The sequence below is a fragment of the Marmota marmota genome, unplaced genomic scaffold (genome assembly GCF_001458135.2).
Source record: "Marmota marmota marmota unplaced genomic scaffold, marMar, whole genome shotgun sequence".
In the NCBI taxonomy this organism is placed as follows: Eukaryota; Metazoa; Chordata; class Mammalia; order Rodentia; family Sciuridae; genus Marmota; species Marmota marmota.
This window is the reverse complement of record NW_026000026.1, coordinates 34,543,444-34,569,197: the sequence shown is the minus strand read 5'-3', so window position 1 is coordinate 34,569,197 and position 25,754 is coordinate 34,543,444. Positions and strand designations below refer to the sequence as shown.

General features: G+C 39.4%; 1 protein-coding gene across 3 annotated transcripts in view; it reads left to right on the top strand.

Annotated features, from left to right (window-relative positions):
* Window positions 1-25,754, top strand: part of Pak5 (p21 (RAC1) activated kinase 5) — a 290,034-nt gene that overhangs the window by 247,873 nt on the left and 16,407 nt on the right. For all 3 annotated transcript variants that reach the window (XM_048811304.1, XM_048811305.1, XM_048811306.1), the window contains 3 exons: window positions 13,725-14,216; window positions 16,275-16,408; window positions 17,264-17,390. In XM_048811304.1, the coding sequence (XP_048667261.1) occupies window positions 13,725-14,216; window positions 16,275-16,408; window positions 17,264-17,390 (753 nt within the window). The remainder of the gene's footprint in view (window positions 1-13,724; window positions 14,217-16,274; window positions 16,409-17,263; window positions 17,391-25,754) is intronic.

Below are 25,754 nucleotides of genomic sequence, written 5' to 3'. Positions count from 1 at the left end.
AACTCTGGAAGGAAAGTGGGTTAGTTAGATTTTCAGCTCTGTGATAAAAACACCTGACAAGAATGACTTAGAGGAGGAAAAATTTATTTGAGCGCACAGTTTCAGAGATCTTAGTTCATGGTTGTCGAACTCCATTGTTCAGAGCCTTTGGTGATACAGAGTATCATGGCAGAAGGTCATGACCGAGGAAAACTGCTCATGTCTGATAGCCAGGAGAGAGAGAGAGAGAGAGAGAGAGAGAGAGAGAGAGAGAGAAAGCCAGAGGGATAAGATATAATACCCAAGGCTATGTCCCCATGTCCCCAGTGACTCACCTCCTCTAGCTGGTCCCCCTGCCTACAGTTACCACCCAGTACAGTAATGCTTCAAATTATTAACTGATCAAGTGCATTAAGTCTCTGGTTAGGTTTAGATTCTAGTAATATAATCATTTTACCTCCTGCATTAGCACAGGAGTGTTGGCNTATTTAGTAAAACAAATTGTTGAGAAGCCTAAAAACATAAAATGAAAAAAAAATATCCTGACCTTATTTGATCAGGAAAGCCAGTTAAACCATAACAGCAAACTTGCCTACATGTGTCTGCTTTGTTGACTACAGATAGCTAATATTTTTCTTTTGCTTATTATTTCTCATAAACCTTCTCCAAGATGTTGAAGAGAAGCCATTTAGGGACATTCTGGAAGTGACTTAAGCTATATTTTAGAAAAAAGAAAGAAAAAAAAAGAAAGAAAAAAAAGAAAAGAAAAGCTACTATTTTATTTCCCAAGATATAAAATTAAAAATAAATTATGAGAAAGGAAGAACTCAAATATACGCCTCCAGCTAAAATGAAAAGAACCACAGTGTTTTTCTCCTCATCATGTTAATGTATTTGAATGCCCATGGTCAAGGTACCATAAATGCCTTCACTTCCCATCAATCTTGGGAGGTAGATTACTGGGAAAAGGTCTAATTAAACAACTCTCATGTGGAGTCCTATGCATGTATCATGATACATGAGGTAGTTTACTCTGTTTTCCTATTCATATCACTCTATGAGTCCCCATGTCAGAGGAAACAGTTCTAGAATTAAATAAGCAAATTAAGCATGTTCAGTAGCTGACTTGAGTTATATCTGCAGGCATTGAATGTTGATGGTTATTTTATCTAGGAGTAAAGAATAGAATTTTGCGTGTATGTAGTATGGTTGAACACACGTTAAAGAGCTCTTATTGGTCATAGTCATAGAAAAAATGATGCTCAGAGTTGGCAGCTTTTCAACCCTGGAGCCATATTTAGTCCAAATGACATGTTTGGCTCACCAAATATTCATTTCCAACATGAGAATTGGAAATTCAAGATATTTTACTTAGAAGTCTCAATTTTTGGAGCTTCAAACTTCTGTTGGAAAAAAAATAGTGGGTGGGGAGTGGTCTGGCATCCCTGTGCCCACATTTTCACACAGCATTAGAATAGAATCATCTGAGCATAAAGTTCACCCCCTTAGAGGGGACATAGGATCCCCAGTTTAGAAAATGCTCTGCCCAGCCTATTTTATTCATTTTTCCCATTAGTCTAATCCCTCGAGCTTTTTAGAATTTAGCTCAATACCAGGGATCCCTGCCCACTTGTTTGCCAGAAGAGGAAACTGAGGTCCAAAGAGTCACACAACATGCTTAATTTCATAATTACCTGTCTGCAAAACAAAGGCAAGAATCCAAGTCTGGTGTTTCTTCCAAACTAGTATCTACTCACTATATGGGCATATGTTATTTTGGGGATTTGACTGAATTTGCCAGTAAAATTCATTTATGTACAAAGTAGCCTTCCTCTTTGGCTGAGAAGAAGATGATGAAGGAAGGAGAGAGAGAAGGAGTAATCTTCATCATTCCTTGAAGACTCCTCTTTCTGCAGATTTCCAAATATAAGTCAAAGCAGACCTGCCCTGAAATCTGGCCTGCCAACAACCCCAGAAATAATGCAGAAACTATTATGGCTCAGGAAAATTATATCAGCATATTCACCCATGGGAACACCAACCAAGGGCTTTCTCAGCCCTTACAATCAGAGCTTCAAAGGAGCAGTCCACTCCTCTGTATTTCTATAGAAAACCTGTGAGAAATTCATGACCAGGTTTTATGGGAGAGTGAGGGCAGAAAGCATGTTGATAATTAAAACATTTGCTTGATTAAAAATACAACATCTCTCTAAAAAGACTTAAGTGCCTATGTCTTTAGAACTGTACTCTTAGAAATCTACCAATTGCATTTGAATTTTCAGCTGAGGGAAGAAATAGCAATCACGACTCATATCTTTTGGCTTTGCCCCATAGCAATTTCTAGAGGAGGGCGAATAATGTTTACACCTCCAATAGTGAGAGAAAACATAAAACTCATGGAGATTTCCAGATGGAGCAAAAATGAGGAGGGTGTGTGTGTGTGTGTGTGTGTGTGTGTGTGTTTGTGTGTTTGACACTAGTTTTGTATTTTTGCTTAAAGAAAATAAAAAATAGTAATGTTAACTCATGTAAAAACTCCTCCAATGTTATCTCCTACCTGATTTTCCTGTTAGCATGACAGAAATCAAGAGTGTCATGAAATCTAATGATATGAACCTCTACTCTCCACTTTTAAATGTTTTTCACTAGGGCTGAGCAGACAAAACTTTGAGGTATGGAAAAGTCAAACTAAAACCATAAAGTACCATTTACACCACAGAGCTATAAAAACTGCCAGATATAGAGAGAGAATGCTTTCCACACTCCCATGCAAATACATCTGCCTTAGAGAGAGGAGAGCTGGCTAGACATATTGCCACTGTGTATTTGATGTGGCTCATCCGATGTTCTCCAGAGATCAGGCAGCTGCTGGATTGTGTGTTGGTGCTGACCTAGCACATCTGTTTCTTGCTCTGACTGTAACCACTGAGAAGCCCCAACATATTAACAATTCTACCAGTTCATTAGGCATTTGCCAGTTAAACACATTATCTTATGGAGCCTCACAGCCCCATCAGGTAAGAACTCTTGCCTCTGTTGTACAGATGAGGAAAAGGGTTTTGAGAGACTCAGTAACTGCCTGGCCAGTCCTCTCACAGCAAAGCTGGGATCCAACTCTGGATTTAGCCCCTTCACTAGACACGGGATCCAACCTCCATGGCAAGAGGCAGCTTCTGGGAGTGCGAGGCTTTAACCTACCTTCTTACAACTCTTTTTAATGCCTGAAATAATGAAGCTGCATTGGCAATTAAGTTAGCTATTAATACAACAATCCAATTGCACCATCTTGTTCCACTTAATAGTAGGGTTTCTAAACTTGACACTATTGACATTTGGGACCTACTGATTATTTGTTATGAGGGGATGTCCTATTTATTCATCATAGGGTATTCAACAGCATCCTTGGCCTCTATCCATAGATGCCAAAAGCACCCTGCCTCCCTCCCTCTTGTAACCACCAAAATATTTCCACAAACTCCCAATGCCTCATAGGTAGAGGAATATAAAATCACTTTGGTTGAGAACCTCCACTCTGTAGCTACCATTGATCAAGTGCTTAGGAGAAGAGTTTAGGTTTTGTAAATAAACTGCAAAGTTGAGCCCTTGGAGTACTTACTGTGTGGTTTTGTCTGTGCCTCAGTTTCTTCATCTGTACAATGATTTAAAGCTTTGAACTTGGGGTAAGAATTTAAAAAGATTAATAAACATAGAAGAGTTAACATGGCAGGCGCTCAGTACTAACACTTATTCCCAGGAATACTTTTGGATGGAAAACATGTCACCATATACACATATGCTGGCCATAGACATTTTCTCTCTGTATAATCTTTTATATATTCTTAAAATATGAGAACAAATTCTGTCTGACCACTTGCATGGCCCCTCTGCACAACCTATAATTATGACTGTCCTCATTTTAGACATGTGGGTCACAGAAGTCCAGAGTAGCTTAATGACTTCCTCAAGGACATGCAAAACCTTGGCAACTGAGCTGGCTTGGGGACCCCGGTGTCACCAATGTTTGCCTCATTTTGTAGAATGGAAGTGAAATTCTCAGACCTTTCAAGGGAGCCAGAGGCTAAGTGAAAACCGTCTAATTATATATCTTAAAAAAAAAAAAAAAACACAAAAACACTCTATTTCACCCTATCACCTCCTCTGCTTAGGACAACAAGGGTGACCAATGCTATATTCCAGGGTGTCACAGACAGATGGCACATTAAGGGGTCTAAGGAGTTAAGAATGATGGATGTAAATAAAAGTCTGTCAGGATTCCCTAGACCTTTCTTCTGGGGTCACCTATGCAATGGTTTTCCACTACATAGTAATCACTTTGCTTTCTCTGGAAGGAAAAATCACTAAACTCGGTGTGCTGAGTCTTCCTGCATCAGTAGCTTAATGATTCACTGTTCTTTATGGCATGCATCATGCCCAGGAACAAAACTATCAGCTCCTTTTCTACTGAGGATCCCAGTAGAACACCTTTCTGAGACTGGTTAGGGCCCTAATACCTTATGAAATGACATTGCTAATAAATCCTGGTGGCTTCACTAAAAAGTCTGAGAAAGAAAGGAAGAGAAAAAGACAAACCAAATCATTTAATGTAACAATAGGTATTATTGCCTTTAGGTTTATTTTCTGTACGTATATGCTCCTAAAGGATGTTCATTAAGGTTCATAAAGCATTCAAAGTGGTGATTCAGTGTGACAACTCTAACATCTGTCCCTTCTGATAGAGACTTTAGCATATGAATGGATGCATTTTCCTGTGAAGGCTCATGGAGTTCAAAGTTAATTGTATTTTGGTCATTTTGTGTGGGTTTTCCCATTACCAAATTAAAAACAAAATGATTCTGAGCTGGTATTGTCTATCCCTGTTCTCTAGAAGGCTCTGACACATTTGAACAATATGCTGAGGCAAGGAGCCAATCCCCACAGGCACAGAGTTCCTCAGCATTGCTGCAGGCTGTGAGGGATCCCAGGTCAGAACAATCTGCTCTGTGGCACTGCTCTTGAATAGAGGATGCATTCTTGAGGTTTGGAGCAGCAACTATGGGGGATTAATTGGATATGCCGATTGAGAGGTAGAAGAAGAGCCTGAAATGCCTGTGTGCTTGAGCCTGCTGATTATGGATTTAGTCTTTGTGGATGCTGGCTTTGCCTATTTGCAGAGGTCATGAAATGCTTGTCTGAACATGCATTTCAGCATGCATTCACCATGTATTTTGTAAGGCAAAGAAGTACATGGCTCTTCAAACTTCATGTCAGAAGGTATATGCTTCTACATGCCTAGATGGGAATCTGATAGAATGGTTGAGAGAGATTCCTGGCAAAACCATCAACAATGGCAAATAGTTTTGTCCTACATGCAGTGTGGAAATCCTGCAAGTGTGTAACCATCTAGAACTTAACCTACATTGCAAGCCCCCTGCATTAGCGCCTTAGGGAGACACTTGATTTTACAGGTGCCACCAGGGCCTGCTTATTACTATTACTCATTGACAGTGGTCATGTGTGCTTGCCTCTTTTTTTGAAATTAAACATCAGCTGAAACTGTGTCCTATGCCCCGTTATCATCCCACCAGGGTGAACGAAATATTCACTATGGAATAGGCTGCTCCATTTTGTAAACGAAAATAAATATCTCAGAAGAGATCAACCATGGCTGGGTACTAGTTGAAGTTTTGCCTCAAGCAGGAGTAGCAGCAACTGTTTCTTTAGAATGCAATTGGAGATAAAATAGTTCCTTAACACCCTGCAATTTGAAAGACAGACTGGAGCAGTTAGGTTTAACCACCTAGATCAGAACAGCAGAGGGTGGAAATCCAAGGATGGAGATAGAAGAATCCATCAGCCACAGGCCAGCTGGTCTACCCCACATGAGGGAAAGTGGGAAATAGCTCCCTATCAGTGGTGTTTCTTGTCCAGTGTGGGGAATATTGGAACTGTAAGGCACAACCAGACTTCATGAATCGCCTTGCCCTAATTACCAGTCTCTGAAATGTTCCTGTAGAAAAAGCAAGTTAATGATTCTCCCCAGAATTCTTATAAGCCATCATTTTCCCTTCCCCAAAGCCAAGGCTGGTTCTATTAACATTCTTCCTTGAGTCAAGTCAGGAGAATTTGAGATGTCCTTACCCTGGTCAGATAATAGAGTACTATGATTCTCTTTGATTGTGAATTTGATTTATGTAGAGCAAGCAAGCAGCACTTGATCTATGGTTGTATTTTGTTCTGTTTTTAAAAGGGGATGTGCAGTCTCTTTGTTTCCTTGTGCTCCCAAAAAGTGTATTAGAGATCCATTTAAGCACTGAAAGCATCTGCCTCCCATCCCCTGTAACTCTTCACCTTTTACAGAGCACTTCACAGTCCCCATTAACACCCACACCCCAGTCCAGCACGATCCAGCCACGTCCTCCCTGTTCTCAGTGCCCAAGGTTGCTGTGACAGATAGATGCTGCAGCAGAATTGTTTTTCTTCCTTTTCTTTGTCCCACCTTCCCTCACCAAGGCTTTTTTTCTTCCTCCAGTCTTGGCACAAAATGCTCAAATGATGTTCTACTGCAGAATTCAATTTCACAGTTCAGTTAGGTCCTTGATTACACTGCCAAATTCAGATTAATGTGCATTTAACTAACATGGATCAGGGGAATTCTGGCTGACAGCCAGCTGTAATCGGAGCAATTGATAGCTGTGTGGAGCTTTATGCCCTGCCTACCCCAGCATACCTCTGCTGAAATTGATTGATTAAATGAATTCATTGCTATAATTATTTGTAATTTTGATAAATCACAAGCCTGTGTCTGACCCTATCTTTGGGATGCTGCCCTGTGTGTGAAAGGGTAGTCGAGCTGGATTGTTAACTGGATATTATTTATTCCTATATAATACAGCCTTTCCCCCCCACCTCCTGGCCTTTTCCGATTTTGAATAGAGACATGAAAAAGCATGTTTCTGTAAGAATTAATTATATGATATGCTAAAAATGGTATCAGGAAATTAAAAACCAAGTATATGTTCTTAACCACTTCAAAAAAGGAAGGAAATCACAAATACTTAATCATTCTGTCAGTATTTTTAAAGATTCCTGTAGAGCGAATTCCTTCTCAAAATGTGGCAGATTTTCAATGACCATTAGTAGTTTCATACTGCAGCTCAAGAGTTTGGCAGCCTGGGTGATACTCTGCAAAACAATCCATCTACTCTTCTCTGATTTCACCATGCCATATGGAAATTCCCCCTTAAGGTATGCAAACTATGGCCTCATTCGTAAGGAGTTATTTGTTTCAAAAATCCAAGATTGTTTTCTCTAATGGAATGGAAAGAAAGTCTTTGTGGTATCTATTGTTTTCTCTCCTCCATAGCTTCTTTTCTCTCCTGTTCAGCAGCTCCCAGCTTGTGCAATAAGGTCTTCCAGGGTAAATGACATACATAAATCTTTTGGAAATGACGTGGAGCATTGGATTCACTAACCTTAGGTCCAATTCTATTGCACTGCAATTTTACTAAATGATTGGATCCCACATTTCTTTCATGATACAATAGATAGTCCTGCTCATATAAACTGTGTGCCTACTCCTTTTTCTTCTGGAATATATTAGCAAATAAGATTATAGAAAAGACCATGCAATTCAAGGTTCACTCCTTTGCACACTTTTCTTAACATGCATGAGCACATGTGTGCAAAACTGTATGTATAGATAAGTTCATCATTTATGTTTTACCTATTGTCAAATATAGGCTATCGTCAAGAGTAAAGACAATTCATAGTAGGAAAATCAAATAATTCTAAAAGTTTAAGGCGAGGAGAACTTATCACAGGAAAAAGCTTCAGCTTTCTTGCTGAAAAGAACATAAAGAAGAACAGCTTGAGCGCTGATATAAACAAACACCAAGTTCTTCTCTGACCAAAGCAAAACTGAAGCTGAACCAATTATGTACATAGGTGATCTACTTATTTTGCTGTGATGGCTATGTGTGTGTGTGTGTGTGTGTGTGTGTGTGTATGTGTGTGTGTTTAAGCTTAATTCTCTCAGCCAAGATTTTTTTTTCAGTTATTTTTCTTCCATTCACCTCCCCTAGGCATTATCATTCATCATTTTCTGGTCCAATTCTTACATTTTCCTCCAGGCTGCTCAGACATCTGGACCCCCAGTGAAACACCGTGACCAGGCTTTATCTCTGTAGTTGTCACTGCAGTCTTTCCACCTCTGTCTTGACTGTGCCCCACTCCCCATCTTGTCACTGTAACCTGTCTCTGTGAATTCCTGAAGAATTCAAGTGCTAAAATGATTCTGGACGGGAACCCTCATTCTAACTTCTTAGTAGCCTTGGGTCCTTTGCATGACGTATTTCAACCTACTATGCCTCAGTCACATTATTGGTAAAATGGAATAATTATGGGGCTTATTTTATAACTTGTGGTTTAAATGCAGTAATAAATAGAGTGCCTTGAATAGTTCCTGGCATTAATAACAAATATCATTATTAACATTCATATTTATCAGTCCAGTAAGAATAGCTTCTAATAAAGCAGTTGCTTAATCAAAGAAGCCACACTTTGACCTCAGTAAAATGCCTATGCATTTGGTGAGGAAAAAAGTGTTCCAGCCTTGATTATATAGATAAGGGGGGTGGAAAGTAATGGTAGAAAAGCCAAGGCAGGCAAGAAAACAGGCAAATAGTACCAGTGTCCTGACCAATGGAACATGGCAACAAAGGACTGGACTAAGTAGAAGAATCTGGTTGCATAATCCTATTGGGAGCATGGGGCCATTTGCCTTGGATTGATTTGGGGAGAATTTCATCTCCGTGAGCATCAGTTTTACCATCCACAAAATGTAATAAAGTGCTCATTAGTTGATTCTCAGAGTGTAAAATAACGAGGCTGGTCACAAATGTGTGGGCCAATGAAGTGTACCATCATGGAATCCAGAGTTGGGTTCAGAACCAACTGAAGGTCATGGTTCAGCAACATGGTGGAGACAACCAGGATCACTCATGTACTTCTCCTTCAGCTTATTTGTCCTCTCTTCTCCCCTTGAATAGATGAAAGCCCTGGGGAAAGATCACATGTTCCATTTTCGGAAGCAAACAGTTCATTCTTCTTTGAGTACTTGAGTTTAGTTCTGAAAATTATCTCTTGTGGGTAGGGGTTGTCCTTTACTGCTTTTTGAAAAGTCTGCACTTTTACCAGCAGCCATAAAAGATAATTGTACCTTTTTGTCTAAAAGAACTAATTTCAAAGATGTTTAGCTCCCAGCAAAGAACTCTGACTGCTGCCTTCCTTCTGTAACTGGAAATTGTCCCCCTCACGCAGGCAGGAGCCCTCTTCTAGACCCCAGTCATACTGCTGACAGGCGATAAGGGAGAAAAGAGACCTAATGCAGTGTGCAGCAGTGTTTCCAATTCCTATGGGACACAGATTTCCTGTGTGTAATGTGTCTTCGGAGATCAGTTATACATGCTTGTGGTGAATGAATGCAATTTTGTTTAAAGTGCAAAAACAAATCCTCCAGGAAAGACCCAGGGAGATGATAGCATGGAAAGGTTCCCATGACACACTTTCAAAAATAAAAATCAAAGACTTTGCTTCTCTGCACACCCTGGCCTTGCTGACTAGCCTAGATTTTGTAAATCCAAAGACCAATTTAAAGGAAGATCCAATTGTTTAACTTACATTGACATTAATCTCTCCCCACCATTGTGTGTGCATATAGATAAATGGAAGAAATACATAGCCTTAGAAAAAAATCAGCCTGTTTTGTAATAGAATATTTTCATTGTAATATATTTTTCAATATATTTTAAAGCCAATATATTACAATGAAATGCACCATGTCTGATTATTTTGAGAATTCATTTACAGGAATATATATATGGCACCTTACATTATAATCTTCAATAAATGCTTACTAATTTAATTAATATCACTTTTTATTAAATCACTTTTTATTTTACTATTATGCAATGTACTTTATAACAATAACACTGCCTCGAATGTATTGGCCAGCCACTGTTTGAAACCATTGTGTATTCAACCCTGTGGAGTTCCTATTATTATTATTATTATTATTATTATTATTCAATTTTAAAGATTAGGGAACTGAGGCTTAGAGAGGCTAGGTGATTTAACTAAAGCCATCAGGTCAGGACTCATCCTTACATGAAAGTCTTCTGCATCCAGGACAGGGTCCCGGCTTAATGGACCTTGTACCTGCGATGCCCTGGTTACCTGCTGGTGGGTTTTGAAGTTAACTGAATGGGTGAGTTCACTTGAGTGGAGTGTCGTCTCTTAAAGCCAGAAGGGCTGCACTGTAACATGTTTACCAGGGCAGCCCTATCATCTAAAGCCAATGAACAGTACAGAAGAAAAAATAAAGGTCAACTGCAGAATTATTACTAAAAAGAGGAGGAAACAGGCATGTTGTTTGGATAAAATGTGAAATATACTAAAATTGGTAGACACTATTTTTGAAATACAATTTCCCTGCATCAAGAAAATGTAATATAAACAAGAAACTCATATAAAAAAAAAAGAACTGAGAATGGTAAAACACATTGGATACAGTCCTTGCACCCTAATTTGATGGAATAGCTCTTCTTTTCTGCAATGTGATGGAGTGGGAGCTTGAGACATCTACCTACTTCTACCATCTTGATGGATCCACTGAGTAATGGATCTCATCCTACTTCTCAGAGGCATTTCATATGCTTCATTACTCCTTAAATTCTTTAAATACCTCCTGCTTGGCCTCTAGAACACTCTACTTCCTTGGTTTTCTTTCTACATCACTGGCCTCTCCTTCTTTGTTCCTTTTTTTGAGATGCTTGTGCACCCTCTGGTTCTGAGATGGTGGAATGCATTGACCTTCTCCTATACATTCAGCATCATGGCTTTAATACCAATCAAACCCTGATGATTCACAGATTCCTCAACTCTTCCCTTGTCTTTGGCATATCTAAGTCACCTAACTGACATCTCTATGTGGATGTTTAATATCTCTCTCAAACTTAAGCCAGCCATAGCAGAACTCTTGATTTTCTCCCATGTATTAGGTATCTATTATTGTATAACAAATCATTCTAAGATTTAATGGCCTGAAACAACAATAGACACTTATCATCTCACACAACTTCTTGGGCCAGGTCTCCCATGAAATTAGTTATCAATTGCTCTAACACGAGCTATCTCCTGGGAAAAAGAAAAAAAAAAAGATGATCAACAAATTACTCCCCAAACTTAAAATAACAAACATTAGTCTCTGTTGGTTGGGAATTTTGGAGGGCTTAGTTGGTCAGTTCTGTCTTAGCATCTCTCATGAGGTTACAGTCATCTGTTGGCTGGACTGCGACTGGAGGATCCATTTTTAAGATGGCTCACATGGCTGTTGGCTTAAGAATTACGTTTGTAGCTACCTCTTAGCAGGAGGCCTCCTTTTCTCACCACATGGACCTCTCCATAGCATTCTTGAGTGTCATAATGACATGGCAGTTGCAAAAAGCCAGAGCAAGGGATCTGAGTGACAGAAAAAACACCACAAGCTTGTTTTGACTTAGCCAAAAGAAGAAGAAGGAGGAGGAGGAGGAGAAGTACTTATCATGACTTTTCCCATATTCTTTGATCACTCAGATCATCTTGATACTATGTGGAAGAAGACCATACAGAGTGTAAATATTGGGAGTCAGGGAACATCAGGAGTCATCTTGAAGGCTCATTGCTACTACACCCATAAGCCTATTCCTGCCCCTGGTCCTCATCTCATTAAGTGGCCTGTTTTTCAAGCCAGAATCCTGTGAGTCATCTTGATTCTTCTCTTTCAACTTCTCCTCCAACCCATCATCAAATCTTTGCAACTCTACTTTCAAGCCCTATCCTTGTTCCCACCATATCTTACCCCATATACAGTAACCATCCTAATTTCAGCCCTCATGGATTACAGCAGTTAATTTACATTACAAAATATGTTCTCCTTCATCAGCCGGAGAGAGCCAGACAATGTTACTCCTCTCGGTTTGGTAACCTCCATTGGTTCCTAATTCATTCAGAGCCAAAGCCAACATCCTTGCCAAGGCCTCCATAATCTTCCCTCTAGCTCTGCTCTCTTTCTGAATCTCCCTCCCTCCACTCTACTGGAGACTTCTTGCTGTCCCTCAAAGGTTCCAAGTCTAGATCTGCCTAGAATCCCCTATGTGCTTTTCTCTGCCTGGACCATCCCAAATCCAAACAGCAATGGTGGTGGTTCCTTCACATCATCCAAATTTCTGCTCAAAGGTACCCCTTCACAGAGGCCCTTCATGACCATACTATCCAAGATGGTACCCCATTACTCTCAACCCTCTTAGTCTGTTTTATTATAAATTTCTTCATGTCACTTAAGAATGAACTACATACTATATATTTATTGACTTCCTTATTTGTTATTTGTCTCTTGTTCTAGAATATAAATTCCAGGATGGCAGAAAGATCATCTATTTGGATATTTGGTTAACACTTCCCCAGCATTTGAAAGGGTGCCTAGCATACAGCAGTTGCTCAAATATTAGTATGTTGAATAAGTGGATAAATTCACTAAGTGGGGACAATCATTTTACCTAGAACAGTGCTGTCCAGTAGTCATTACTTCAGTGGAGGTCATGATCTATGGGAATGATATCTGATGTGATGGTTATTTTATACTGAAAATATAGTTAGTATGACTGAGGAACTCAATTTTTTATTTTATTCTTATTGACTTCAAATAGCTATTCTTATTGACTTCAAATAGCTATGACCATCTTATAACTACCATCTTAGAGTAGATACAGATCCTTACAGTAGATGGCAGGAATACAGGGGCAAGTTAATGTCATTCTATGCATATCACAACAAAGAGACAGGAATTTCTTGGGGTGCTGTGTTAAGAAGGAGGCTGAGGTCAAAATCAGCTAATCATTTTTGAGTACCACCTATGTAACTAGTACTGTGTTGTCATAGGGTCTTATTAAAAAAAAAAAAGGGATACATTGATCCATTAGCACTTTCTGGCCTGGACAAGAAGGTGAACATGGTATGATGTGGTTTGTGCACAATTCAAGTGATGAACAGGGCTCTTTCCTGATCCTTTCCAAAGAAGTGATTTTTGGGACCTACACCTACAATCCTATAAGAATGGTCCCCTTACTTGGACTTCCCTTCCCATTCTTTGCTAAATTCCCTCCACCCACTCTTCAAAATCAGAGTGGAATGTTCTTTGCTGCCATCCCTTTGGGAGCTGGCCAAATATACAGATTTCATGCATACACCTGCAAATTTTGGTTGCTTTCAGTTATATTTGTACTTACTTGGCAATACGGTTACATTCATTTTCCTTATGGTCTACACCAAAGCAAAAGCTGCTTAGTACCAAGAGTCATGTTCTCCCTTGTACAGATAGATGTACTATGTTATGTATGGATAGTACATAACATTTTTAAGTCTGTGAGTTCAAAAGCATGGAAAAGGCCTCCTACCCCTGAAATTCTTGCTCAAAATACTGAACAAGAAAATACTGTTAAGCCACAAATACACCTGGGAAAATTACACATGAATTAAAACTCCCCCTGTGTTGTACACTGATGGGAGAAGACTCTTTCTTAGTGTAACCAGTACTGTTGGTGCCCCAGTTATATCTTTTCATCACCTATTGTTGACCTTCATTCTACCAGCTGACCATTCCCATTTGGATCCAGCATGTGAATCTTTTCCATCCATGTCTGTCTTTCCAGGTGGATTATGATCGAGCACAGATGGTCCTCAGTCCTCCACTGTCAGGGTCTGACACCTACCCCAGGGGTCCCGCCAAACTACCTCAAAGTCAAAGCAAAGCAGGCTATTCCTCAAGCAGCCACCAGTACCCTTCTGGGTACCACAAAGCCACCCTGTACCACCACCCTTCCCTGCAGACCAGTTCGCAGTACATCTCCACAGCCTCTTACCTGAGCTCTCTCAGCATTTCATCCAGCACCTACCCCCCACCCAGCTGGGGCTCCTCCTCAGACCAGCAGCCCTCCAGGGTGTCCCATGAACAGTTCAGGGCTGCTCTGCAGCTGGTAGTCAGCCCGGGAGACCCCAGAGAATACTTGGATAACTTTATCAAAATTGGAGAAGGGTCAACAGGCATCGTGTGCATCGCAAGCGAGAAACACACGGGAAAGCAAGTGGCGGTGAAAAAAATGGATCTTCGAAAGCAACAGAGGCGAGAATTGCTTTTTAATGAGGTAAATGGTGTGTTTGGATCATCCTTTCTCTCCAGTGTAACATTTATATCCCATTTCAAAAACAGCACGTGTACATTTGAGGACATTAGAAAGGCACCCACATAATCTTTTCTACTTGTCTTTTTCTATGTGTGTTTGGCTGTCACTTTTATAAAGTACTTCATGCATGTCAGTCACTGTGCTAAGCATTAATTTAGTTGGACCTCACAACCTCATGAGTCAGAAAGTGTTCTCACTATTTCAGCAACAAGGAAACTTGGGCTCAGATTAAGTGACCCTCCCAAGGTTATGCAGGAAGTTGACCACAGACCTGTGATTTGCATTCCTTTCTCCACTGTCTACAGCTGTTCATAGATCAACCTTCACATCTGTAGGAAATTGTTTCCAGGATCCCCTCAGACACAAAATCTGTGAATTCTCAAGTCCTTTACATAAAACAGTATATAGTATTTGCATATAGTCTATGCATATCCTCCTGTATACCTCAAAGCATCTCTAAAACCCAATGTAATGTAAATGCTATGTAAGTAGTTTTTATATTACATTGTTTAGATAATAAAAGTAAAGGGAACAGTCTGTACATGTTCAGTACTGATGCATTTTTTTAAGAGTGAGAGAGAGTGAGAGAGTGAGAGAATGAGAGAGAGAGAATTTTTTTAATATTTATTTTTTAGTTTTTGACGGACACAACATCTTTGTTTGTATGTGGTGCTGAGGATGGAACCCGGGCCGCACGCATGCCAGGCGAGCGCGCTACCACTTGAGCCACATCCCCAGCCCCACTGATGCATTTTTTAAAAAATCATTTTCTATTCACTATTGATTGAATCCACAGATGAAAATTTCAGGGAAGCAGAGGGACAAGTGTATACATGTTATATTGTTGTGATACTATTTATACCCTTTATAACCTATTTTTTAAGTCAGTAAACTGAGGTTTAATCAATGGCCTGTCATTCTTTAGGAACTTTAAAATATTTTTTTCTTAACTATAAAAAAATTATGATTTCTTCCTGCAGAAGGTATGGAAAGCATAAGAAATTGTCCCACACAATTCCACAAGCAAGCAATGCCTACATTAAGACTTTAGTGCTTTTTTTTAATATTTTTTCTACTTATATATATCTCTTTTCTTTGGGATAATTCTATATGTGTACTTTGGTAACTTTCTTTTTTTAGTTTTTATTTTTTATTTATAAATAATAATAGAATCTATTTTGATATGTTTATACAAGCATGGAATATTTTATTCTAATTAGGACCCCAGTCTTGCCAAGGCATACCACATTGAGATTCACTGTGTTGTATTCATATATGTACATAGGAAAGTCATGTCAGATTCATTTCATTGTCTTTTCTATTCTTATCCATCTTCTCTTCATTTCCCTTTGTTGAATCCACTGAACTTCTACTCTTCCCCTCCCTGCCCCTTTGTAGTTTAGTAACATTCAAATTTCAATTACTATTAACATTAAGTTGATATTAATAAAAATTAAAATAAGATACATATTAACATGTTTTCTTTTCTACATGTCAAAACATCATTTTCATGGCCAATAATTTTTTTTGTCACATATATGTGTCAAATTTACTTCCAGTTTCTGATTTTATTGTTTCTAATTTGAGACTTTTATAATTTTGTAGTGAATATTGTTAACACATGTTTTTGGCCTCATAACTGATAATTTCTTTAGATTCATAGAAGTGGAATGAACAGATCTAATGATATATCGTATTTTAGGGAAATGACATATAGTATTTCCAGAAAGTTCATACCAATTGGTATCCTCACCAATAGTCCTATTTCACCTTCACTAGCATTACCAGATACTATCATGTTATCTCTGTTAATTTGATAGATATGAATAAATTGTACTGTAAGTTTATAGGGCACATCATATTACTTTGTACACAAAGCTCTTGTTATATTAAAGAAGCCTTTTATGTATATTTGTTGTACATATTCTTCCACTTTCTAATCTACCTTTTCAGCCACTAGAGAACAGCCAGCCAAATTCCACCAAAACAAGTCAAAAAGTATCTTTCTCATTCATCCAGGTTGTGATAATGCGGGATTACCACCATGAAAATGTGGTAGACATGTACAACAGCTACCTGGTTGGAGATGAGCTCTGGGTGGTCATGGAGTTTCTAGAAGGTGGTGCCTTGACAGACATCGTTACTCATACCAGGTACATTTCTTTATTATCCAGGCAGATAATTCAAGGTGCTTAATATTCTCCTCCAAGGTAAGGTCTCAATGACTATCTTCTCAACTCTTCATAAATTGTAAACTCTTTGGAATCAAGGAACACAACTTCCTTTTCTCCTATGTTTCCCAGATTTCTCATTGTTATATCTTGCATGTGTAGTCCATTCATTCAATTAACATTCTACCTACCCTAAGAAGGTTATTAATACCCAATTATTATTATTATGGGTTTTTTTTTTTTTTTTGCTTTTTTGGTGTGTTGGAATTGAACCTTGCTGGTGCTAAGCATGCACTTTACCACTGAGCTATAACTATAACCCTGCCATTGATTTAAAAATCAGCAATCTGCAAAGGGACAAACAACAAAAGTGCTCATTACCAACTAGAGTTGAAATACTGAGTTGTCATGCCATAATACCACCCCATGAACCTAAGGAAGGAAAGGGCAGGTAGAAGATCAAAGTTTAATGTTAGAAAGCAAGCCTCCTAAGAGAAAGAAATTCTTCAATTCTGGTTTAAACCAGTCTTGCAGTTTTGTTAATGCCTAAGAAATTTTTTGTAAGAATCCATGGAAGTAAATTTGTACTAATGACCCCAGAGCTGAAAAACTGAGGTCTCATTCTTTTGATTTATGCTGGACCTCTTTAATTTTTGACACCAAACCTGTGTTCTGGCAATCAAGCCAGAACCTTCCTTTTGTTTGTCTGCAGATGTTCCAGATATGGGCTGCAGTACATGGACTAGTTCTCCAGAACACAAAAAAAGTAACCTCTCCTGAGAATTTGAAAGATGCCCTTGTACCTCTCTTGTTCCTGAACTGTTATTTCCTTTCTAGAATGAATGAAGAACAGATAGCTACTGTCTGTCTGTCAGTGCTGAGAGCTCTCTCCTACCTGCACAACCAAGGAGTGATTCACAGGGATATAAAGAGTGACTCCATCCTCCTGACAAGTGATGGCCGGGTAAGATTTTCACGTTGGGTTCCTCCTTCATCACTTCATCTGTCATGCACATTATTCTCTTAAGAACACTTTTTCATAATTCTAATTTTTTCTTAGTCACCAGTCACCCACCACACTTTCCAGAAGACTTACAAAAAGGAAATCACCTTCCCATCCTCTGTGTCAACCTGTTCCTCAGAATTACCTGTGACCTGAATTGGAATGGGTAATTTGCCTCCTTTACAATGAAGTATAGGAACTAATGAAAGCTTTGAAAATTTCATTTTCTGTCACATTTCTCCTTTTGTTGGAGGAGAGGAGCTGACTTTTCTAGGGCTGTGTTTCTCCCCTTCCTGCAAATATCCATGTCTACAGGGTCTCTCAGAAGCCCTGCAAGAAATAGATGACAAGCTCCAAAAGGATAATTTGCAGAGAGGTTACTTAATAATATTTTATAAAAGTTCAAGCAGACACAGAAAATTCTTAAGGAATAGGGCACAAACATGAGTGCAATACTCAACAATAGACTACCATTCTACCTCATGCCTGAAAAACTGAGGCAGGGAACTGTTTGCTGGAATCTGGAAATAGGTTATAGTATTCAGGTCTGTCTGGCAGGAACTCTGAGTTTTGGTGAAATCCAGTCCATGGTAAACCTGTAGCATGTGGGCTGAGGATAACTACCCCAACCTCCCTCTGCCCCTTGTTTCTGTCATCTACTGATGCTCCCCACTGGCTCAACCCAGTCAGGAGCCATCACTACAGTCAGTGCAGATTGGCCTCCTAAGGCTCAGAGAAAGGAGGAGAATGTGTCTGAAAGGACAAACAGAAAAGACTCATCACACCAGAATATTTCCATGCCCAACTTCTGCATTTCTCATCACTGCAGCATACCCAGAGGATTCTGTTTAATCTCAGCAGCTACACATGGTACAGAGCATACAAACAATTAAGGAAATAATGAACTGCTGTTCCAAGGAAGGATTAGTTAGATAGGATAGTTCTGAAGCATAGATTTTATTTAAATTCCCTGATACTCCCACTAGAGTTAATAGCTCTGGGACAAAGAGCTAGTCATCCTTTTGATGTACCTATCTTTTATAATCCAGTAATCTTGGCCCTAAGGAGAATGTTCACGTCACATCAGAATTGCCCAGAGATGATCAGAGAACAACAGGAGGAAACTTCCCAAGCACTTTGGCTTTTCTTACTTTGTTTTTAAAAGATTTTTTTTTTAAGAGAAGTTAGTAAGTTCAGAATAGATGACAAAATAAAGATCACTCCATCCTACTTAATATTTTTCTGTCTTTCCATGTATACATAATTTGCAAACTTGGGATTATATTTAATGGGCAGTTTGTGGTCCTACTTTTTGCATTATTCAGGCTGAAATTTTTAAAAGCAGGACTACAAGGAGCATCTGTAAGGTTTTGCTATGTAACAAACCTCACAATACTTAATGGCTTAAAGCAAGAACCATTTATTTACTCACAAATGTATGGCTCATCATTCTGGGCTGATACCAGTGGAACAACTGGTCTCTGCTCCATGTGGCACAAACTAATGAACTTGTGACCAGACTGCAGTTGATGGTCTCACTCACTTGCCTGGCAATTGGCTGGTTTTCAGAAGACACAGGAAGGTCACCTGGCCCCAACCAAGTATTGTTTGTCTCCCAGTAGAGTAGCCCTGTAATTCATATGTTGCTGGTAGCAAGGTTCCCAAGTATAGCAAGACAAGTAAGCCCTGTTGCAGATCCACAAGCTCTTTCAAACCCTGTGCTTACATAATGTATGCAAAAGTAAGTCACACCACACAGCCAAGCCTAGATTCAAAAGGTGGGGAAATAGATTCCATGTCTTGATAAGACAAAATACAAAGTCTTACTAGAAAGGGATATAGCCCAAAGGGAAGGGAAGAGTCAGCGTCCATTTTTGCATAATCTTCCTAAAACAGAAGTATAGGAAAAGAGCAAGAATTCTTCCTTGGCCCGATTCAGAAAACACCTAGGCCCCACAATCTCAAATTCAGTTTGCAAAACATGGAACTGGCCCATGAATCAGTATAAGTGGTCCACTTGTACTATCAGAAAGAAAAAAAAAAGCATGGCGATTTCAAGATAACCCTTCTTTGCCTGGAGATTGATGTTGCAGGCCTCCTTGTTGGAAGTACCTATCTGATGTCAAAATCAGACAGCAAACTAAGATAATAATTCCTTGTTTCATTAGCTCACTTAAAGATCTTCCCTCCTCTCAATGTGCAAGATAATTAAATCTTTCAGTTGTTATTCTCAAGGGAAGAACCTTTGTCTCAAAATTTCCTGTACTGCTGTGTACCCAGCAAAGAGCTCACGGGGCCAGGCACATTGGAAGTCCTTAAAGTCTTGGTGGCTTTTTATGCATGTCATTTCATAAATATTTGCTGAATGTCTACTATGTGCTAGGGATGAACACAGCAAAATCACTTCTTTCATTAAGCTTATTTAGGGGTTGGAAATGTGGTAATAAACAAATATATTTAAAAAAAAATTACCACCAGACAAGAAGTGCAAAGTGCTAAATTTTCTGTAATTGATTTAAGCAGAGTAAGGATTATGGAGCATAAGGAGCCTGGAGCTCTATTATAAAGGCCAGTCAGAGAAGGCCCCTCTGATGCAGTGACATCCCAGAAGAGGTTTAGGAGGAATTGGACCTTTTAGCTGTCAGAGGTAGGAGTCTCCCAAGCAGAGAGAACAAATTGCATGTTTGGTGGATCTGTGCATCTTGGCTGTGTAACCCAAAGGTTTTTCATTCACATTTCAGAACTTTATACCATATTGATTCTAATGGGCTTCTTCAGTTTTCTACAGAACAAGGAAACTATTTTTTTTTTTTACATAAAGAGAGCTGAGTGTGAATACTCTGCAAAAAAAAAAAAAAACATCTGAGAGCACATTTTTATACTGAACTATTAGAGCATATTGAGAAGACTATTTTAGTTATTTTATTTTATTGCTATTATAACAAAGCACCTCAAGGTCATAGGTCAATGAGCTTTTGAGCTGTGTCTCAACAGCTCTGAGGGTTGGCTGGGCTCAGCAAGGCAGTGCTGCTCTGACCTCTGGTTAGATGATGCCTGGACTGGGGTCTTCTAGAAGTCTTCCCCACTTACATATCAGATAGGTAGTGGTAGCTGGTGACTACAAGGTCAGTTGGGAACTATTAGCCAGAACAACAACAGTGTGGTCTCTCCGTGACACTTGGGCTTCCTCATGGAATGGTAGTTGGGTTCCATGAGTGGATTCCAAGAAAACAAGGTGGAAGTACATGGCATTTTTGTAACATAATCACAGTATCAAATAGTGTCACTTCCACCATAATCACAAGTCCTTCCAGATTCAGTGAGGAAGAAAGGATGGAATCCTCCTCAGTGGGAAGAAAATTAAAGTCACGGTATAAGAAAAGCTCATGAAATGGGTTATACTATTGTTTGCTCTTTTAAAAAATACTGTCTGCCACACAAGAAGTACTGGATTCTCTTCCTGTTGGGAGATATTGAACATCATTAGAGAAATGCAAATTAAAATTACAATGAGATATCACTACACACCTATAAGTATGGCTAAAATGAAAAACAGTGATAACACTGCTCATTCATACATTGTTGGTACAACCACTCTGGAAAACAGAGTGATACAACCACTCTGGAAAACAGTTTGCAGTTCCTTTCAAAACTGGGGATTGTAATGGAGTAATTTATATTCCGTGCATGTATGAATATGCCAAAATGAACCCCAGTGTTATGTATAACTATGAGTCACTAGTAAAATATTTAAGAAAACTAAAACTGACTTACCCTATAACCAGTAACTACACTCTTGTGCAGAGAAATGAAGCTTATTTTCACATAGAAACTTGTGTACAAATATAATAAAGCTTATTTGCACATAGAAACTTATGTACAAATATTCATGGAAGTTTTTTTCATAACAACCTCAAACTGGAAACTCCCCAAATGTCTTTCAGAGGGTGAATGGTTAAATAAAGTATGGTGTGGTCATACCATGGAGTACTATTCAACAATTAAAAGAAGAACAAACAATGGACACATACAGAAAGTGAATGAGTTTCCAGGAAATTATGCTGAGTAAAAAAAAAAAATCCAATCTCAAAAGGATACATGTTGCATGGTTCTGAGTAAATAATATATGTGAAATAATTATAGAGATCCACAGCAAATAAATGGTTGCCTGGGGCTAGGAACAGGGGATGTGCAGTTATGAAGGGATATCCTAGGGAGTCTTATGGTGATGGTTTGTAATATCTTGTTTGTGGTGGTGGCTATGCAAGGCAACATGTGTTAAAATGTCAGAGTATACACACACATAACACACAGATAGGTTCATATAGACCTGATAAAATCTGAATAAGCTCTGTGGGTTGTCTCCACATCAATTCTTTGTGTTGATATTATGCTGTACCTTGATAAGAGGCTGATAGTATGAAGGTCTAGATGCACATTTTTTTGGCAACTTCTGTGAAGCCATGATTGCAAAATCAACAGAAAATGACAGGAACTTGCTCAGACTGAAAAGAACAAATTATTTCTGGCTTCTTAAAAGCCTGGAAGAAAACTTCCTTTATATCAATTAAAAGAAAACCATTTCCTAATTACCTATGACATATATGATATCTGATTAGTCATTGATTTCTGGTAAGCAGCAGAGCAGTCCCAGAACACGTGCTGGGTGTTGGTATGTAAATACCCCAGCTCTCTCATTTGGTAGAATAACTGAGAGTCACTTGTTCTACACAGTCCCCCAGACTTCTTCAGCAAGATTGAGCTCTAATTGCCCATAACTAGCCTGGTAAATAATCTCTAAATAATTCCCTTCCTTATCATACTTGGCCATATCACTGCTAGTATTTCTTACATCTTCCAAATAAATGACTTGCACTGAGTTCTTGCCTAAGGATGTGCTTCTGGGGTATTATAAACATGGTGCTTGGAAACAGTGATATGTTTGTGCCCTGCCTCTCATAGAATTTGAAGCAGGGATAAAGAATTAGATAAAAGGCCACAGACCGACAACCTGGGCATTATGATTGTTCCTCCTCTTCTTTGCTATGACAATCAGCTGGAATCATCTTTTCCCTAGAGGTATGGGCCCAATAGTATTCTATTGTCTCCACCTAGCCCCATTTAATTGATTTGATATTATTAGCTTTCTTCCCTTCATCATTTTAGTTTTGTTGTCTCTCAAATAACTAGAATTTTACAATACAGGATGACCTGGAGATTGTTTCCCCAGGGATGTTCTTAAACAGAGACTCAGGCGTGTGAAATAACTTGCTAAAATTCATTCTGCTCCAACAGTCTCTGAGATAACATCCTGGTCTCCATCCATAGTCCCTTTCTGCTACTTGATAAGAGAACTTTGCCAAATGTGGATAGCACAGCATGAAATTAAGAGGCCCAGGTTTTGCTTTTCTTTTAACACTTCTGTCCAGCCTCCGGCAAGCTACTACTACTCTCTGTGCTCTGCCAAGTGGCAGAGGGTGGGCTAAGGTCTCTATCCTATTCTGAGGTTCTCTCTGAGGTTCTTCCTCCCCTCTTTGAGTTAGCAGTTGATGAAGTGGACCTTAAGCAGAGTTGGAGGCACCATTATCCTGATGGCACCTTTAATTCCCACTCTCAGTTCCTTTGTCCCTGGGTCATTGCTCTCCTTGAAGTAGAAATTCTCAAACATTAGTGACATCAGAACCCAATGGAGAGCTTGGCAAGAAATGGATTCCCCAACCCCAGGGATGCTAAATCACTCAGTCTGGGTGGTCCCATCAAATTTGCATCTCCAACAAGTTCTCACATTATGCTGAGACTACACGAGTTAAATGCACCCAGGGATTAGGCCCCAAAGCAATCATCTATGGCCTCAGTCCCAAACCTGGAGCAAACAGAATTCTTTAGTGGGTGTGCAATTAATAGAGCAAGGGTTTTTTACCTTCTATTTTCAATCCCGAGGGTATCTTGTGGATAGACTTCATTTTGCCAGGGGCCCCTCTTCTCCATCCTTTTGTGGGGGTCTGTGCTTCCTAGCTAGGGCACATTAGACGTGGATGGGATCTCAGGTTTAAATAGCAGCTTTGTCTGAGTTCTAAATTCCACTTCCTTGTCTGGTTCTTGTGTAACCAGCTACCTCCTCTTCCTCTGGGGTGGGAGTGGAGGTGGTATAGTAGCTGCAGTTTCCTTAGCCTGACTGCATGAGTTAGACAAGGGTGGTTTCCGAAGCAGCGGAGTTATACAATTCCATCTAAAATAAGGCTCAGCTTAGAGTCTGTGTGATTTGCTTTTAAGATCTGCCTCCAGTGCCTTATTATACTCATTACTTGAGATCTCATTATCTACTTGCAGATTTATTTGGACAAATGTTGTGTGCAATTATGCTCTTTTAGAAAATTGTCTCTTTTATGTACTTGGATGAGTAAAAACTTATACAAAAGTGCTTATACTCCTACAACAGAAGAACAGGCCTAAGTCCCAAGTGTCTAGTTTCAATTACTTATCTTACACTTTGTCAGGAAGATAATTATTAGTATGCCATATTTTGAGGGGATTGAGTTTGTTCATGTCAGCAAGGAGAAACCCACACCAGGAATACTGAAATTAAAAACTATCAATACTCAAATGCTCATACATTCACCTCCTTAGTCATTCAGTTTTCTTAAATGTATAGGCAAATGGAATTTATCAGCGTGACTGTTCTTGCTCTTCTGTCTGTGTAGAGCGGCTGTACACCCACAGTTTAGCTTTAGAAATAACCAGCCCTGACCCACACACAGATAGAGACCTGAGAGTTTCCTAAAACTGACTCAACTTCTTCTCAGATCTCTACTGGATAGATTCCTTCTAGAATTCTCTATTTTAAATCAGGTTGCTTGAAAAAAATTCAAGCATTATCTGTCAAAGTTTAAATGCATTACTTTAAGTCTCAGCTGATACTTTTAAAAACTCAAAGTCTTTCGGATTTAGCTACCACCAACTCCCTCTTCTCACCTCCCACACCCACTCTTTTCCCCATGGTGGCTTCTTGGAGAAGCGGGAAAAGTATGGTATGTGGAACCTCAGGGTGAAGGGGATAGGACTCGTCTTCAGGTCCTCTCTGGTCCTTGCATTGGTGTTCCTGGACTCTCCTGATACCTGGAAGAAAGATCAGCTTGTCCTTCCATGGTTGGGCTGTCCAGGAGATGCCTCCTGCCTTTGCCTCAAGTGGTGAAAGCTGTCCTTTTGTTCAAGTCCGTATATCAAACATAGCCTTGTGCCAGGCACATTCTCCTTCTCTCACTGAGATCTGGAGGGGCTTATAGACTTTTGGGCATCACACCCAAGCCATGGAAGCCAGAAGTGCTGCCTCAAGACCACTTCCACTCACACAATTGTGCTGTCTCCATGGAGGCCAAGTTGGGCATGGCCAAGCCTGCGGCTCAGTTGGTTTATTGAAATATTGCAGTATTTTCATTCTGGTTAGTTACGAGCCACTCTTTCAAGTTCTTAGAGTGTCACTTAGAGTTACATTAAAAAATGGTAGACCTATCTAGAGTAACTCTAGGACACTGCCTGACTTTATATCTAGATTCTGATTGATCTAGATCAATTATTAAATGTTTTGATTACCTCTGAACTCAGACATATATTGGCATTCTCCTCTTGCCTGTTAGTGTGGGTACATATGCTACAGGTAATCCTGAAGCCCACGGCCATCCACTTGGGTGTACTGGGAATTGGTGTACAGTAAGGAGTATGGGGCCTAATATAATCAACATTGGTTTTCTCTTTCCCCTTCTGTAAGTAATCCCAGGCTAAAAAGAACAGACTGCATGAATTTTACTTCTGTGCATAATAGACTTCTTTTATAACAGGGCAGCAAGGATTCTGGACTAATTGCCATTGCCACAGGGTTTTCTTCTTCACACAACAGGGGAGATTCCATTATCTGAGTCCTGTGCAGTTGATTCTTGATTTTCCAAAGCAATTGAGAAAATCATCTCTCCCCTAAAGCATCTTTTTCCCTAATTCCACCAGGAATAATCCAGTTGTCCCCTACTCCAAGCCACTGTTAGTGACTGATTAGTGAAAAGATCCGGAACAGAAAATAAAGAGGAAAAAAAAAATTCCCAAACATTTATATGTATTTCATCTGTATTCTAACTTTGATCCTAGAAAGAGGTGTCTTCAATATGTCAATGATGATTTCAGAAAGAGCCCCAATGTGTCTTCTATCATGTGATCTACTATCATGTATACATATGTCAACATAAAATCAATCTGGTGGCATGTGCTTTTTGAGCATCTATTGTTTGCCCAGCTCTTAAGGAACACAGGAAGGCTCTACAATCAAAAAAGCTGAGC